This window comes from Nomascus leucogenys, chromosome 17 (assembly GCF_006542625.1).
Source record: "Nomascus leucogenys isolate Asia chromosome 17, Asia_NLE_v1, whole genome shotgun sequence".
In the NCBI taxonomy this organism is placed as follows: Eukaryota; Metazoa; Chordata; class Mammalia; order Primates; family Hylobatidae; genus Nomascus; species Nomascus leucogenys.
The window spans coordinates 63154316-63173682 of record NC_044397.1 but is presented as its reverse complement, the minus strand read 5'-3'; the positions used below and the strand labels follow the sequence as shown (position 1 = coordinate 63173682).

Below are 19367 nucleotides of genomic sequence, written 5' to 3'. Positions count from 1 at the left end.
AGCATCGCCTTCATGGGCCTCCACCAAGAGGACTCATATGCCTTTCCACTCACATTGTCTACCTCCATCCTCCTATCCCCAAACCATGCCTATCCAACAAGCAACCTATCCGGATCGGTACAATTTCCCCAAACCACCAAGAATGCTTATGCTTTAAGTATTTGCTTCCACTGCTCCCTCAACCTCCAATACCTTTCTCCTTTGTCTTATTTTCCAGCCCCTAGTTCCCACTCCTGTCTGCCCCCTGCCATTACTATTGACATGTGAAAGATTTAACTCCTCACCTCTTCTGTGAGACTTTCCTTCATACTCTATAGATGTCGTTTATAATGCACTTAATAAGTGTACTGAATTTTGCTTGTTTACTTATCCAATTATAAATATCTTAACAGCAGGCCCCATATTTTGTTAATCTTCACAATCAAATAAAGTGCCTGGCACTTAGCACAGCTTCAATAAGTGTTTGTTGACTATGGAAGCACATCAGTAAAAATGATCCTTACACTTACAACTGCAAAGGAGTTCAGAAAATAGATGGTCCAAGGTTTTCTATATTTTATTTCCCTAAATTCTGTCCCCAACCTCTTCTAAGCTTGATTCCATTTGAGTATGCTAAGGAAAAAAGAAAAGTTCTTATTAGACAGAATTCCCCTGGACAGGATCTAGACGTGAAAAGTTCTACTGTATGCACGACTTCCCTGAGACACTCCTTCGGGAAAGGAAGGAAGTTCAAATTTCTCTGTGGGCTGGCAAATTTTCTGTACTTATTGACATGGCTATGGTGAATTCGTATCTCCTCAGACAAAAGGCCAACCAAACACTGCATGATTTAAAATTTGGAGAATAAACAAGAGTCATGTCTCTTAATGACTTCCAAAAGTTTTCAGGAGCAAGTTGTGGGTGTGCTTTCAAGTGTAAGAAATTGAGGCTTAAGAAACTGCTGGAATTACCTCAGATGGCAACACTTCTTATCTTCGAAGGGATATATAGCCTGCTACGTGGTGTTCTTAAGGGTGTTTGTGATTCTTTTTATAAGAATCCACCTCATACATACGCATCCTAGCAACATATCATGTACAGAACTGAGACCACATCCTACACATACCTTCTCTCTTTGATTTGACCACAACCAGCATTATCTTAAGTCTGGCACCCATAAGTCATTAGTTGACTAAGGTTACCCTAAAGTTAGGGTAACTTAAGGTCAAAGGTAAGAGTTCCAATATTCCTTTGGCCTTTTCCACCACTATTAAGTAACTCCCAGCAATAACAAACAAATAACAAACAGCCTCAACCCACTCCTAATCCTTGTCCTTGGCACTGATAGATTTCAGAAGAAAAAGTCACCAAACAACAGACGCCACCCTCAAAGAACAGAGAGGGCAGCTGGTGTGACTTACTAAGCATGCAGCCCAATGTAGAGAAGCTGGAGAATCATACTTTTCCTGAGCCATTATAAGAGGTGTTTACATTAACCAAAGTACTCATCAATGTACCTGCAACTTTCAATTCAAGACAGATGAGACAAAAGTAAAACTAAATTGCTTCCAGAACATGTTAAAGTATAAAAGGTGAAAATACAGCAAACACCTGTTAGGTCTTGCCAACTGTTATTTCCTACGTATTTTCCTATAAGTGACAGATTTTTTTAAAACACTTCTAAAGATGAATGCAAAATGTAAACGCCAAAGCTAAGTGTGCATTTGTGTGGCTTTGATGTACGCCTGGGAAGAGAGTAACCTTGTGAGAATGAGACAGAAAAACGACTAAGATTGCTTCCCACAGCCAATATAATTACAATAAAGCCCAATAAGTTAGCTTGATATAACACCAGACAAAATTCTGAAGGGGTTGGGTGCAGTGGCTCATGCCTGTAATCCCAGCACTTTGGGAGGCTGAGGCTGGTGGATCATCTGAGGTCAGAAGTTCGAGACCAGCCTGACCAATATGACGAAACCCCATCTCTACTAAAAATACAAAAATTAGCCAGGCATGGTGGTGCATGCCTGTAGTCTCAACTACTCGGGAAGCTGAGACAGGAGAATTGCTTGAACCTGGGAGGTGGTTGCAGTGAGCCAAGATAGTGCTACTGCACCCCAGCCTGGGCAACAGAGTGAGACTCCATCTAAAAATTAAAAATAATAATAATAAAAATTCTAAAGGGATACTTTTAATCATGACATATTTCAGAGAATAACATAAGCAACATCTAGGTATCCACCACACAGGTTTAATACATGTTAATATTTTGTTACATTTGCTTAAAACCTCTTTTCTTTAAGGAAATAAGATGATATAGATAGAGCCGAACCCTCTCCATCTTGTTCCCTTTCCACTCTCCCCAGAGGTAACCATTATTGCAGAAATGAGTATATCCATGCATGTTTTTATACTTTAACTTCATACATATGAATTCAATAAGTAACATAATTCTATAAAGGTGTTCCTCAAGTTCAGCTAGAAGAAAAAATCGAATAGAAGCCAAGAGCCATTTGAAAAGGAAGAATAATAAGAGAGAATGTGCACTATCAGATAAAATGTACTCTGTGTATAACATCTGAAAGAGTATGACACAACAAAAGAATAGACAGGTTGATCATACAATAAAATTTTACAGAAAAAGAACCTAAAATATATATTAAGGCAGTAACCAATAAGGTATCACTTCAAATTAGTGACAGAAAAACTGGTAAACAATTATCTTCCCATAAAGAACTAAAAAAGTTTTTTTAAAAAGAGACTTCAACAGACACTTCAGAAAAAAAGATATCCAAACGGCTGATAAATATCTTAAAAAGGTACTTGAGTCCCTCAGTCATCAGAGACAAATGAAAACCACAACTGGATACCACTGCATAGCCCAAAGAAGGGCTACAATGAAAAATACAGAAAATACCAAGCGTTCACAAGAATGAGAAGCAAGTCTACACAACCCCTTGAGAAGAGTATTAGGCAGTGTCTACTAAAGCTAATATATGCACATCCTAGGAGACAATAATTCCACTCCTAGGTTTATGCCCAATAGAAATGTGTATTCAGATCTACCAAAAGACAGCTACCTGACAGCCAATGTTCCTGACAGCCAAACCCTGGAAGCCACCCAAATGCCCATCAGCAGTAGCGTGGATCAACAAAGCAAGTGTTTCTTTCTTGACCTGGGCTCTGTTTACATGGTGTGTTCATTTTGAGAAAACTCATTAAGCTGCTCACTTATGCTATGTGACTTTTTAATCTGTGTATTGTATTTCAATTAAAAAGTTTAAAAAGCGAGGTAAGGTTTTCACCTATCCTATCTTCTTTTAAAATATTTCACTAATGTTGATACGTGTTTCTGAAAATGAGCACTCACATAAACAGCTGATGGAAATATAAGTTGCTGTGTTTCTTGGAGCTAATTGGGTAAGATATAGTCAAAGCACACAGAATTTTTTGGAAGGATTTCATCACATCATTATTCACAATTGAAAAAAATGTGCATGTCCAGTGATAGGGGATTGACTGAGTAAATTCATAGCCATTAAAGCCAAGTTGGAGAAGAGTGGTTCATGACACAGAAAATGATCCTAGCATATGGTTACCTGAACAGAGAGAAAGACTGAAAATATATCAAAGTGTTAACTTTTATTTTCCAAGTGATGAGATTCCAGGTCAGGTTCGTGTTTTTCTTTTATGCTTTTCTGAATTTCCCAATGAGCAAGTATTCCTTTCATAAAAATAAAAGCACAGCCGAGCACGGTGGCTCATGCCTATAATCACAGCACTTTGAGAGGCCAAGGTGGGTAGATCACCTAAAGTCAGGATTTTGACACCAGCCTGGCCAATGTGGCAAAACCCCGTCTCTACTAAAAAATACAAAAATTAGCCAGGCGTGGTGGCACATGCCTCTTGTCTCAGATACTCAGGAGGCTGAGGCAGGAGAATCACTTGAACCTGGGAGGCAGAGGTTGCAGTGAGCCGAGATTGCGCCACTGCACTCCAGCCTAGGCAACAGAGGGAGCCGTCTCAAAAAATAGATAAATAAAAATAAAAATAAAAATAAAAACACATTTAAGATAGAGGAGAGCAGGGAATAGCATGGAGGGGTCTAAGGTCTCAGGCTGGAGTGAGCAGGCTATGTGGACTTCAGTGAAGTTAGAGGCGTCCTGCATTCCTGGGGCTCCTTTAGGCTCCATTTTTACTGGAACTCTCTAAAATGAATTATTTTAATAATTTCTATATAGTAAACCATCTAATCTTCGTTAGATGATGCAGCATCTTCTCCAAGTGTCCCTGTGAAAGCTTAGTGCCCTTGCTTCTGCTGCATCTGAATGCTGCTGCCTAACTTTTCAATAACAACGCTCCCCAGCTCCCGCCTGTAAATGCCATTCTCAAAGAATAAATTACAAATATGGGTTACTTGAGAGGTTCAGTGTTTAGGGGTCTGGTAATCAAAGTTTATTGTACTCTTGGTTTTGTTTCTTTTTTCCACTCCAAAAAGTTTAATGCAACTAAATTAGCATCAAAGAAATTTGCAAAAGCTCTAAGTGAAGCCATGATGAACTATAACTACATAAAACCAGATGCCAAACAGAAAACTATGCAAAGCACTCTATGAGGATGTTCAAGAGGTTTGAAAGAGGGCCATGATCTGGGAGGAGTTAGTCACACAAGAGTCCAAAATGTTCCTTCTGGCTGCCACACACAGCTTCTTCCAGGAAGATGAGTATAGGAAGCCTGGTGGGTAGTGAATAACACCAAGTCTAAATCAAGAAAATATACATTTCAGATTTCAAAAGATCAACTGCTGTTGTGGCAGCTAATTGTAATTATCAGCAATTCAGCCAAAACTGGGCAAAATCTCCCTGAATTTGTACCTGAAATGATATCTGTAGAGTACCCTTCAAAATACTTGCAATTTTTTTGTTTTAATTTTTATTTTAGAGACAGGGTCTCACTCTGCTGCCCAGGCTGGAGTGCAACGGCATGATCATAGCTCACTGCAGCCTTGATCTCCTGGTTCAAGCGATCTTCCCACCTCAGCCTCCCAAGTAGCTGGGACTACAGCCACCATGCCCAGCTAAATTTTTAATAATTTTTTTGTAGAGACAAGGTCTTGCTATGTTGCCCAAGCTGGCCTCAAACTCCTGGCCTGAAACAATCCTCCTTCCTTGGCCTCCCAAAGGGCTGGGATTACAGGTATGGGCCACCATGCCTGGTCTCTGGAATAGTATTTGACTCAACAATGTGATGGTACATTTTGGCCTAAACAAAATCTTCAGTGGCTTTTAACCCAAGATGGACCCATACATGTGATGTACACAGCTTAATTTAAAAGGAATTCTGAATTTCCTGTTCTAAACTTAGATTAACTCATTCTTCTCCAGCTCCCCTTATTTATGAGACATCTTTCCTTTCATTTTACATTCTGCAAAATTCCTGTGGAAACTGGAGCCCATGTCATAGAGACTTGAATATCAAGAATATCGAGGGAGAGAGAGCTCTTTAAATCACGTGACCCAAGTCCTTCGTTTTCACAGATAAAGTGATATGAAGGCAGAATCTTTTGAATTCTTAATGTGCAACCAACTACAAAGTTAGCTAGGCTACAACTATGTGATCACATTATGTTGTATATGAGAAAGACTCAGCTCCATGTTTCCTAATCCCTGAGAGGTTCTCTCTCTTTTTTTTTTTTTTTTTGAGACAGAGTCTCACTCTTACAGATCATCATTCCTCCAGAGAGAATTCTAATCATTCGACCTAAATTTTCCAAGAGAAAGTTAGAGCTCCAAATACTCCCTGTAAAGGAGAGCCTCTGGCAAATGCGGGGTCATATATCTCTTTAAGAATCTGAAAAAAAAAAAAAAAAGGGCATAGGCCTATGTCCATAAAGTTCAGTGCAAAATAATTCCAAAGGGGTTCACCCATTCTCAGACGCCTCTCCATCAAGGTCAAGGGTTTTGCGGGTGAAGACGCCCTGCTGTCGAAGATGGTTCATTTCCCTTAGATCTCATATTGGGCTTCAAGTCGTTGTCACTGTGGTCAATGGTATTTGTTTATGGAGGCAAGAGCTAGGCTTTCCTAGAGCTTGAAAACTGACATTATCACCACAAGAGAGAATTTCTATAAAAATTTTACTCTTGTTTTTAAGCACATATAATCCCTCACTTCTATTCAAAAATGAAAGCCCCCCCAAGTTAAAATAAGGTACAAAGTTATGCTAGCGTTTATCTGTAAGACTTGTACTTGTATTATTAGTATACCCCAGTATTATAAAGTTTCTATATTTGATAGAGACTCACTTTCTCCCCATCACCAACCTCCCGGCCCCCAGAGCAGTGTGAATACCAGGGATCTAGTCTGGAATAGCGACTCAGCAGTATTTTGTAGCCTGGTCCCAGCTAATATTATCACTTCTTTATTAAGAAAGGTTTTTCTCTTCTACACCTAACTCGCAACTCTGAACTTCTTGAAAAAGTAGTAAACGAAAATAAAATATGCTTTTTAAAAATCATATCCTTTTTTTCAAGAAGAAAAGGGGAGTGACAAGAGATTTGCAAATTATCTTATCCTCTCTCTCCTTACAAATCTGTTGTTGTTGAAGAGAATCAAGGCAGAGATACTTTGCAGACATCCAGACAAAGGCCTAGCAATAGGTACATGTAGGACCATGTTTCTTCTTCAATCTAGAAAAATCAACAAACTACCTTGTGCTAAACCAACACTAGTCACTGGCAAGAACGAGCAACAAGAGAAATTTTTCTGCTGTAACACTGCACCAGCCTGTTTAATCCTTGGATTCCCCAATATTCAACCAATATGTATGCTGATATGTGTGTGTGTGAATACACATGTAGACGGACAACTGAGAGATTTACAAGCATCTTTTTTTTTTTTTTTCCCTGAGTCATCCAGTTTTTTGGGCCAAACAGATGGATAAAAATATTCTAATTTTGTATGAAACCAATCAAAGAAAGTGCTTTGAATTTATGTGAAAAAGTTTCCCATTAAGATGGTAGCTATTTTTTCAAGCATGATTCTTTTTAATTGCGGAAAAGAGCCGAAAGGCTTTGTCAGAGGGCACATGTTTTCTATAAATCAAAATGTAAATAAATGTGAGATTATTTCACTGGGCATACATATGGTTTTTGCTAAGTAAACTCTATTTATAAAACATTGTTAGCCTACACAGGAACTGCTGTCAACATTTATAGGAAAGGAGCTTTTCTACTGCTCTCAAACTTGCCAGGATTTGAAAACAAGCCTAGAAACATTAGTATTTTAGGAAAGATTGAATTTAAGCTTAATGTGAAATGGACCACTGTATGTTTTCTGTTTTTTCAATGCTTGGAAGAAATCTTCAATAGTATATTAGCTTCATATTTTACCAGAAAATGTTTATGTTGATGGAAGTTCCATTATTTCAACCATGCCATTGTTCTAATCTTTCTAGAAGTTCTCTTTTGGTTATAGGTAAGGGTCTCAGATTATTTTTCTTATCATTGCCACTAAAACAAAAAATATTCTGTGAAAGGGGAGTCTTCGACATTAATTGAAGCCTAGTATTCATAATTGCCACACCATGTCCTCCCAAAGGTTCATTTGCACCATCTCTTCTCTTTATTATACTCACCCTTGACCATAAACACATTTATCAGTTCTGCTCAGAGCAGTTCTCAAAATGAATTTGCTGTGAAAGGAATTAGCCATAAGCAAGCATGAGGCAAGAGTCCTTGAAAACCAACAGCAAACCAGTAAGGTAATGGTAACCTTAATAATAATTTACGTTCTCCATTTTCCATTCAACTTTTCTTTCTTGAGCTGCAGTGCCTTCCAAAACAGAATTTTTTCCAGTGCTTTTGCAATCAATCCCTACTCTATGTGGATGTAAGCCAATGGTTACAGTTGTGAGCAGTTCCAGAAAGAGACATCTCGCTCTCTGTCTCTCCCTCTTGCTTTTTATTTTTGCCTTTCAAGTTGCATCTTTCCCAATTGTAAGATTGTCATCTCTTGGCATGAAATGCATTTGTTTTTATTTTTAAAGATAAATATGCACACAGAAATGACTTATCTTCTTGAATGACAAGGGGAAAATATTAGGTAGTTCCACAAAAATAACTCAAAGGATTTTAAAATCTGCATAAGAAACTCCTGAATGTCCAAGTTAATAAAACACTTAAATATATTTTAGGATTATCTAACATGTAATCTGTATATGATTAAACTGCTTTGGAAACAATGGAAATATCTTCACTCCCAAATATTTTTCCCAACTTATATGTCGAATTCCAAAATATTTAACCCAATTTGTAAAGAAGACTCCATTTCTTTGCAATATATTTAAAAGAGAAAGGTTGCTTATAAAATGTAACCATGGTTCCAATAAACTTAAAAAATAGTCATAGATGAAGAAAAACACAATTATTTTCTGTATCATTCATTTTTCTAATTTTGTGGATTGAGAGCTAGCAACCCTAATAGACACTAATGAATTTGAAATTATAAGGAAAGGCCGAGTTCTCCAGAACTTCTGCTCCTAATCAATCACCAGAGATCAGTGACATCATTAGCGCCTTTGATCACAGCTCCTCTTTCAAGCTCAGATGGGATGGATTGATCCTTGCTGGCACAGAGAATGGAGAAACACCTAGGAATACAATTCACCGTGAAACATGAGAGGTCATCAGCATCTCTTCCCTTCCTTCAAGGGGAACAGAGAGCGCATTCCAGAGCAGCCCAACACCAAACAATAGAGCCACCTCATTAAATCCAAACCTAATTCCCGTCTCATCTTCCTAGGATTCCTAAAGCACTTTAAGAGAGGAAGGGATGATAAGCTACTTTTCTTTCAAAGAACCTAGGTTACGAGCCTTTCAGTTTGTTCTTCCTTACCCAACATACCTACCCGGGGCTGGCCCCAAATCCCCTCACCATGTGGGGAGGGAAAGAATCTGTGGATTTTTTTCCTCCCATTTTCCTCATTATGATGGGCTTAAACAAAACAGAACTTCCCCTTCTACTTCTGAATTTTACATAATGAAACAAGTAATATTTGAGAAATAAAATTTTACTGAATAAAACTGCCAGTTACTCCACACTGGCCAAGAAGAAAGTCCTTAAATATAATGTTGACCACTACAATTTCAAAATACTTACATTGCAGTCACTCAGCATGTTCTCCTCTGAAATGGTCACTTTGGGAATGAAAAGTTTTAATTGACCTTTTCTATATTTATTCCATGGTTGTTTTCTCCCCCTCCCTATTTGTAATAGCAGTCTAATTGAGCTTCGTGACTGGTGGTGAAATGTAGTTTATTATCTCCCTCATCAGGTGATCAATGATTTCATTAATAAGACAGATAACAAAACTGTCATATCATCGACACTGTTATGAAAGATGATCCTAGCTTCCTGCTCCATTTTCCAAGGTCTGGGGTTCTCTGTGGCAGCTCTGAGTCCATTCAATATTTTCCACAGACAGAGAAAAGTGAAAATCCATTTTGAAACCAATTTCAATTAGGATCCAGAAGCTGTTATCACAGGTGTCGCAGAATGGGCCCGTAAGTGGAAATGTCGCCTATCCATTCTGAAATGAAACCTTATCAGGGGCTACAAAGATGGCTGGGGACAGCCTATCTGTAAATTACTTTTCGTCCTGTGTTAACTCAACCTTAGTTCTGTCATATGGAATTCTTTCCATCCACTAGTAATAATCTAATGACTAACTAGACACAGCACCCAAACGGCTTTCAGCCGGGCAGGGCTGTCCCCAGAAACCCTTAAACATGGGTACAAATGCAAACACACTTGGGCCTGCAGGCAAGCAAAAGGACAGGCATGCTTTAAATGATAGAACTAAAAGTTTATTATGGGAAATAAAAGAAGCCCGTCTCCACCCATTGCATTCCTGGTGATTTTTCAGTTGCAAACTCCAAGGCCCCGTTATTTCATTAATGCAGCACCCAAATAGTGAGGCTTTTCTCTCACATCTTTCAGTCTCCTTTTAGCAAATTATCCCATGACGGCAGATTTATTCAGTCAAAGACCTCAGACTTTGAGAGGCAACAAAAGAATCAAGAGACTTTCTGGTCCACCTGCCTGGCGAATGATGAGGCAGGGAAAAGTCTCCCCCAGAGAAACCAATCAAACCATTGTGTGGCACAGTCAGACCTTTTCAACTGTCAAGCCAGAGAGCAGGGAAAGAGATGAAAGAACGCGGGATGAAGCTACCATTTACGGAACCATGTGGGAATGGTCTCCTAAGATTTAATAATTGGGATGGAACTCAACTTTCTACAACTAAAGAAAAAAAAAAGAGAAAGGAAGAAAGAGACCAGGAAGAGGAAAGAGTTGAAGAAAGGGAAAAAAGAGCAAGCAAGAAAAAAAAATAACAGCCTAAATTGCACTAGGAATAACTTTAATACAAAAATTCTGTCTACCTGAGACAAAGTCCAATCTATATAAGTAAAGAAGAAAGGGGGAAAGATGCTTCCAAAAAAAAAAAAAAAGACAGAAAAAAAATAGCAAAGCATTTGATATTTTCCCTCTAGGTTATAGCTGCATTAAGTGTTCAGATTCTAATTTTCTCATGCAATTAATTTAAAGTAACAAAAACAATAACTAAAAGCCCTTTAATATGGCTGTCTTGTAGTTTTAAACATAAAATGGAATTTTAAATTGGCCTAAAATATACATTCACTGGATGCTAAAAAAAAAAAAAAAAAGATTCAAAATAGCAGACGCTCTAGGTTGTAGATTTCTGAACAGTTTTCAAAAAGATTTTCGTTCTACTACAAATTCAACATAAGATATTAAAATAGAAAAAAAGAAACTAACACTAAGTTTTGCTAACAGGACCCAAAAGAAACAGGTTTTTTGTTTTGTTTTGTTTTTTAATGTGAAATAAACACAGCATCAAGCAGCTACTGAAGTTCCTATGCTTTCTATCATTACTGGGGACTCACACCATATGCGTTACTGAGCTGAGTTTAAAGCACAAGTAGTGGTCAAAATTTTGGGGAGGTGCTGGAACTGTTCGGTGTCTCGATGGTGGTGGCAGCTATGTGAACTTACGGATTTTCAACTCATAGAACAGCACACCACAAAGAGTGAATTTTACTGTATGTGAATTTTACCAAATAATAAACTAAAGCAGACATATCTGGAAACATTTCTATGTAAACAAGGTAACAGGGAGTTTTTTGCTTTTACCATCACCCAGCCTCCCCAAAGCTGCCTAGAAAAGCAAGCCCTCCTCGACCTTGGGGGTCAGAGCAGGAGGTGGTGGGAGGCCACCAACTACCTCTCCAGAGGGAGATTTTCCTCCCATAATCACCATTTCGCCCCTTAAGCATCCACTATTTAGTGGTTGTTTCTGATTCTGAGCAGCTTGTTCCTGGAAATTTGAAATACTCACACCCCATGATCACAAGTAATCAAAGGCAACCCAGAAACATCCCATCCAAGAAAAACATCATGTTGTGACTTCTTTTTGCTCTTAAATTTGAAAAATGGGAGTGATACTTATTCCTAATTTATCTGATACTTATTTATCCCAGGAATTGTTCTTTTTGAGGAGAAATCCAATAGCTAAAATCCCAACTTGTGCCAATTTCAGGACCAGTGATTTAAGATATTGTTCCTTAACTCTAGCCTGTTAAGCTAGAACCTGATAACCAACCACATGTAAGGATTTCCTATTAGCCAATCCTTCAATCCTCAATCCTCAGTCCTCAATTAGCCAATCCTCAATCAGACTAAAGCCAAACCATTCAGAGAATACTAACAAATGATGTTATGCTGAAAGGAGTGAGATGAAATGCATCAATAAATTTAATCCTGGCAAACTATACCCATAAGAGTCATATTACTATTACTATCAATAGCTAACATGTTTGGGTACTCTCTGTGCCAGAGTCAGAGAGGTTAAGTACTTAGCCCATGATCACACAGCAATTACGTGGTAGGGATAGGGCTCAAACCCTGGCTTCTAACTGCACAACACTACTGCTGTTACACATGCCCCCTGCCCTCCTGTCTCAAAGTGTTGTAATTTGCAGGCTTATTCAGTATCTGCTAAGGCCCTCTCAGCAAACACACTGAATATGAGCAGGGAGGGGGTAAGATAGAAAAACCAGGTGCTACTCTCAAGAAGTTTAACTAAAATGTAAAACTTGAGTGCTACGAAGGAAGGGACAGGATAAACTGGTGGAGCATGAGGGATCTTTAGAGCATTCAAAGTATTCTGTAGCATACTGCAGTGGTGGATATGTGACATACATTTGTTAAAACCCAGAGAACTGTACAAGAGAGTGAGCCCCAATGTGAATGATGGAAAGTTAGTAACAGTGCATCAATATTGGTTCATCATTTGTAACAAATGTACCACATTAATGTAAGATGTTAATAATAGGGGAAAGTATGTATGACGGGGTATATGAGAACTCTCTGTATCTTCTGCTCAATTTTTCTGTAAACCTAAAACTTCTCTAAAACATGAAGTCTATTACTTAAAATAATAATAATTTTAAAAATAAAAAAAATCTAGTGTTATTAGCTAGTTCCCCAAAGGACACAAGACCTTATGAGGAGAGAAAGAGACTGGGGACATATTCACATTTGAGAATTTAAACATGCATTGGTGTTAGCAAAACACTTCTATGGAGGAATGCATGGACAACAGGCCAAGAGCCCTTGAATTTGGCTAAAGCATAGGTTATGGGATGGGATAGTAGTATATCTACTTCTGAACATATCAGATTGGACTGCCAGACTGGGGCCAGATTTTAGAAGATATCTAAATGTTAAGTCAAAGACTTTGAGCTTTATTCTACAAGTAGCTGGGAGTCACTGGAGCTTTTAGAGCAGGGGTGTGGCATAAGCAGAACTGTAATAAGCCTAATTTGGCAGGAGCAAGTCCCACGCGTGACGAGGGTAGAGATGAAAGGCAAGGTGATTAGACAGAAGGTCATTTTAATCATCTAAGCATGAGGTGTGAAGGTTTTCACCACACAGTACAGTAGGTTGGCCTGAAGAGACACACGAGCGAGTAATTACAGAGGAAAATCTAACAGGACCTCCAAACCGGTAGGACATGGGAGCAGGAGAGAAGGAGGGGTCAAAGGTGATGGTGCGGTTTCAAGCCTGGCTGACCACAGGAAAGGTGATATACTTAGCCAAAATAAAGAACACAGTGGTAACCAGAGTTCAGGACATGTGAGTCTGGAGCTCAAGAGAGTCGGGGCTCTTATTAGAATCAGAATATTTGTCATCAGTTAGTTGATTTATAAACATAAAAACTCTTTATAAAAAATAAAATCTAATTCGAATACAGCACAAACCACCAGTTCAACCCAGGAAAAGAATCAAGAAAAAAGATGTATATATGCTGCTTCTAATGCAATAGCATATAATCAGTACAACACTAGCTTTCAAGGTTGAGGAAACTGAAATAAATTTTCCCAAGATTATCTTCCCTATTTTCTGATTTAAGAAGGCATTTAGAAGGAAGTTTACAGAAACTTTGTTTTTTTTAATCCATCCCTCCTCAAGATGTGCAAACTTAGTCACATTTGGGATTTGTGAAACATCTTGAACTATTTTTCAGACATCTGAGTCCAGCAAATTCACCATTACTTTTGCCAAACATATTTCCCTTAATTTGAAAACTGATGTGTATGTTCAAGAAAACAGAATCTTTTTGTTTTGGATTCATAACGTTTAACTCACCAGCATGCTTTGTCCTAATAGCAATGGCTAACGTTTGCAGAGTCCTTCCTATATGTTTATGACATGGCAGCCTGTGAAGTGTGAAGTAGGTCTTACTATTATCTTGCTAAACTGTTGAGGAAACTGGAATGCTGAAAAGTTAATCTGCCCACACTCACATGGCTAGTCCTTCATGTTGCCAGAACTCAAACCAAGCTTTCAGATCCCAGAACCTATGTGTGCTACGAATGAACATCCTATTATCTGAAATCCATTTTATCTGAACATTCTTTCCACGTATCTGTCATGTGCCAGGAAATGGGATGCGGCAAAGAAAAAGGGTTGGACCTCTATAGAAACAAGAAACCGAAAACTCAAAACCTATGTTCTTTATGGCGTGAACTGCCTGCCCATTTCAGAGCAGAACTGGCACATATACTCTTACCATTAAAAAAAGTCAAGGAGACAAGAGCTCATGGTGAAGAACAGCAGATAAATTTCAAACTTCCAAAAAAACTCAGAGCCATCTGACTCCCAGCTAGAAGACCAACAGACATCATAATCATTGGTTGATGCAAAAGTAATTGCGGTTTTTCAAAAACCGCAATTACTTTTGCATCAACCTAATAACGCCCATGCAATGGACAGTTTAAAAGCAAATCACAAGGCCAAGAAGTGACCAAAAGTTAAAGCAAAAAAAGCGCGTCTCCTTAGGAATTTGCAGACCATAACACTTTCCCCTTACCAACCTTGAAGAAAATAATTTTTTAAGCAAAGAATCAAATTCTTCTTTTTGAAAGAATCAAAGTGAACAGGGAACTTCCTTTGCATCATTAATCTATCAACTTTGGTTTCACATTGCATCAGCGTTAGGATAATAATTTCTGCTTTCTATCACTTTAAAGTATGTTCCCAATAACTATCAGATCTGATAAAAGATCCCCAAGACCACAGCCTACATACGTTTATCATTAGTTTCTTTTTTAAAGCCGAGTTGCAGATTAATAAGAACTATCGAATTACTCCTTTAAAACAAAATCATGGGCCAAAAACGAGGCAAAACACTTCAAATTGAAAAGTCAGTATTTGCAAATCGTTGAAAAAAATTGTATTAGAGAATGAGAACATGTAGAACATTGGAAGATTTAGATGAAAAAAACTCTTATTATTTAGAAAACACAACATGTAGCTTATGAAGTAATGAGTCTATATGAAAAAGAGACTATTAAGGCATTTTACTTACAGTCTTCACACATTAATGGACTTGGACATTTTAAAGTCAACAATTATACCTAAGATCTGCATGCATACTTTCTATGGGAAAGCCACCATGTGAAATGCCACAAATGATCACTTAAATCACAATTGCACTTAAATAATTCAGAAAACTAAATGTCATCTCCTTTATCGTTTACACTTCAAATATAACAATAAAATTTAAAATCAAACTATGGGCACATGAAACTATGGGTACCCTGTACTTCCTGCATAAAGATTACCAAAGGCTTTATATGTTGATATAGGTTCTTAAATGTTACGAAAATCAAATTTGGCTTGCCTTTTTTTTTTTGTCATACAAGATGTACAACACAGTTTTTCACTTGCATTATTTCAAATTTCAGTGGTAAGTGGCAAATGCTTCTTTAAAAAGCTGTTCAAGTTTTCTGAACTGTACCTTTTGGTTGTGGGTCTGCATATGTTTAAACAAAACTGTATACGAATGTTATTCCAGGAGCAGATACTCGGCTGAGAAAAGTACGAAAACAGATCTGTAAGGACATGCAGTGGAATGTGAGTGGTTTGGCTGGGAAGCTCACAATGAAGAAAAAATTGCACCACAGAATGGCTGGAAAAGTTAATTAGGGCAACCTCACCAATAACTCGGCCAGTAACAAAACTTTTTGTTCATTTGTGTGACTTTAATCATGAAATGGTGGATAGGAGAGAAAATGCAGGTATCACATTCATTTGGTTTTTGAAACTGAACTCTTTTTTTTTTTTTTTTTTGAGACGGAGTCTAGTTCTGTCGCCCAGGCTGGAGTGCAGTGGCGCGATCTTGGCTCACTGTAAGCTCCGCCTCCCAGGTTCACGCCATTCTCCTGCCTCAGCCTCCCAAGTGGCTGGGACTACAGGCACCCGCCACCATGCCCAGCTAATTTTTTATGTTTTTAGCAGAGACAGGGTTTCACTGTGTTAGCCAGGATGGTCTCGATCTCCTGACCTGGTGATCCACCTGCCTCCGCCTCCCAGAGTGCTGGGATTACAGGTGTGAGCCACCGGGCCTGGCCGAAACTGAACTCATTTTTAATTGTTCAGTTACAAATGGATATAGTTCAGGGCTTTGTAAAGAAAGCACAAGAACCCTTCTGGAAGCAGTAGCAATCAAACTACCTGTTATAGCATCCACATGATTCTGTTTTCCTTTCTACAAATAGCGTCAGTGCAGGAGTCCAAGCATTTATGAAATATTTATAGAGAAAAAGGGAAAAGATAGGAAGAGGGACAGAGGGACAGATGGATGGACAGAAGGATGGAGGGCCATGGCGATGTCAGCCACCAGCCAGCACACAAATAGTGTCCCAACTTGGAAAGCCTGCACCCCACGAGCTCTAAACCCAGACAGGGCCAGGTCCAAAGCCCACACACCAGTCCCTGTGATCAAGACTGAGTGCAGAGCAGCAGGTGACCAGGTTGCAGAAGAAAGGGCCTCTGCGCTTCCAGCAATCCACGCCCCTCAGCATAATCCTGGGACAGTAAAAAGGCTCTGAACTAGTTAGATGAAAACTGTAGAGGACTCTGTAAAAAAGACCATGGTAATTATTAGCATCACATACACAAAGAAAGGGTTTATTGTCCTTTCTTTTACTTGTTCCTCTCTTTAGATTTATTTGTTTTCCAAGAATCTGCCTGTCGGCTTGCAATCCATGTTTAAAAACACCACTTCCATTTTTCTTTTATTTGATTTTTGTCCCAAAATATAAAACAGTAAATCTCTTAGAAGAAACAAGAACACTGAAAAACTGGCCAGAGTTCACCAGATTTCTAGGACAGCTATCATTTAGGCATGTGCCCTGCAAGTTTGACCAATGAGTGTCTGTCCCCAAACAGGACAGGATTCATACACATTTAGGAGAAAATGTGGGCTCAAGGGCACAAGCTGATCAGGGCAGAAAGCCAGGGGAGTGTGGTTGAGGAAACAGGTGATTATTTAACACTGTAGCACTAACATTTGTAAATCATGACTGCTCCTTCTCTGGCCAGTTTTATCTCGGGGCTTCCTGGCTGTTGTGGGGCTGGTCAGGTTAGTTCTCTTCCCAATCACCCTCAACAGAATCATGAGGGAAACCCGAGGTCCAAGAGCAACTCAAGACAAATGCAGCTGCAGTGGAAAACCTCCTGAGAATGTGTCCAGGTGTGGAAGTGGCACAAACAACAGCATCTTCATAAGAATGAGACTCTGTGGCCATGCAGCTGAGATTGACAAACAAGACAGGCGCTTCTGCAGGCTCCATGCAGCGCAGCAAAATCTTCTGCCATGCACTTGTTCTTGCCTGTTCTCACATTCACACACATGCATGCTCATAGTTACCTCTACCACACACACCCACACACCTACACACTCACGCATACACTTGCCCACACTCACACATATCCTCACACACTCACACTCACTCACACCCTCACACACAGGCATGTACACTCATGCAAACTATAAAGATAACCAAAAGCTGATGTTCCTGAAGCCAAGTACGTAGGAAGCATTTATTCCTACAGAATTACCATAAAAATTACCAAATAACCAACACTGCATATACTGATTCTATTTCTGAAATAATAAATTTGCCTAAATTTTACCAATTCCAGAAAAAAGAAACCAAGATCACATATTTTTAAGGAGAAATGCCTTCTATAACCACATTGGATGAAAAATGCAAATATTCTGGCTCAATTAAAATAAGCTCCAGTCTTGACTTTAAATACCATCAATAAAGGAGGAAATATTTTCACATATATTAAATTCATTATTTTAACTCAGACATAAATATATCTCCCTAAGGATCAATTTAAAACTGAAGTCATTTGCCGGCAGGTTTAAGAACCAGCTCCTTCCCTACCCAGTGCAGTCAGCAATGCACACTCATGAAACCGGGTGAAGAAGTGCAGGTGAGAAGCACAGGCTCTCAGCAGAAATGGAGGGGCCCAGAGAGAAGTGGCCAGGCTGCTTGGAAGTATATGCCCGTACAGTCTAACGTTCTGGACTGCAGTTACCTTCCAAAGGAGATTCTGACTCTCCAGGTGGATGTAAAAACTTGTAAATCAATCAAGTAAAACCTGTCTTGGAATATAGAAAACATAAGAATAGCAGGTTGGCTCATACAAATCAATGTGCCGAGATAGGCAGTGTCCAGGAACTAGGAGAACAGGCCAGCTCATTCTTCCTAAAGGCCCATGGAAAAGCAGAGAAATTCAGAGAGGCCAGGAATGGCTATGAAATCTACAAAAAGGAAAGGCATTAGTGGCCCACAATGGAGAAACAGCAGGGACAGGAAGTGAAGGTTACCATTAACATATTCAGTCTGTTTGTACCAGGGAGGCTCTGGAATTTATTTTTAACACTCCATGCTTGAACTGAAATGCCTCTCAACACTTTGCTGAAAATTTAAAAATACAGAATACAGAAACAGTGGCTCTGTGTTATCTCTGAACACAAATAAGTAAATTAAATTTTTATAAGCTAACAACAAAACCTGCATCTCAGATACTAACATTACCTTGAGGTTCAGTCATTAACAATTCTTAAAATCCTTTAAAGTAGACTACTTAAAGTTGGGGTTGGAGGAGACTGCTGTCCTGTCACTAATTTTGACAAGACAACTTTTGTGTCTTTTGTACTAATTATTCCGAGTAGTATAGATGATCCATATGCAACACAAAGCATTTTGAACTCTTGCCAGACTAGTCAAGATGATTTCCAAAATGCCAAAACAGGAACTTCTGATAATAAATAACCTACCACATTTACATCTCAAATTAGAAAGTTTGGAAGTCAACGTGTAGGTTGAGTGCCAAAATAGAGATTACTACATTCCATGTCCCCCTGCCGCCCCCCCGCCCCTGCCCCATTTGCTTTCTTTAGCCTCTCCTAGAACAAACACTGGTCCAGGTGCAAACGCTCAATTCACAAGGAATGCAGAGAACACAGAAATGACTCCAGGCTGGGCTGCTGGTAATCCCTGTGCTGCTCACCATTAGAAGTGGTGCTGGAAGCAACGGCTTTCTCGCTCACATCTGTTCGAGTGGAGCACTTCACTATGGAATTCTCAACTTTTTTCTTTTCAGTGGTCGTGGAGCTGTGGGACTGGGCCTCCATGATGTCTTCTCATTACTTCAGCTCTCTTCGACCAAAAATGCCCTAAAGAAAACAACAGAGCCATCAACTTTCCAAAATGGTGGAAAAAAAAAAATTTCAAAAGTCCACTTCACCTGTCATCTGAGAAAAGCCTAGAGCTTTAGGAAATTCAAAATGTGGATGACACTTCTCCACAGGTTTTCTGGCAAAAAATGTCTCAAAGTTTAACAAACCGGTGAAACGCTACACATGCAAAAAAGAGAACCAAGGGAAATGCCCATAATGTGGTACTTTTCCCAAATCCCTACTGAGCATCTGGTATCAAACGGTA

At 39.0% G+C, this 19367-nt stretch overlaps 1 protein-coding gene across 1 annotated transcript in view; it reads right to left on the bottom strand.

The window, feature by feature from the left end:
* The window catches only part of GLI3 (GLI family zinc finger 3), a 276407-nt gene that overhangs the window by 243415 nt on the left and 13625 nt on the right, over window positions 1–19367 (bottom strand). Inside the window, exon 2 of the mRNA XM_012496984.2 lies at window positions 18934–19099. Within this exon, the coding sequence (XP_012352438.2) occupies window positions 18934–19057 (124 nt within the window). The 5' untranslated portion in view covers window positions 19058–19099. The remainder of the gene's footprint in view (window positions 1–18933; window positions 19100–19367) is intronic.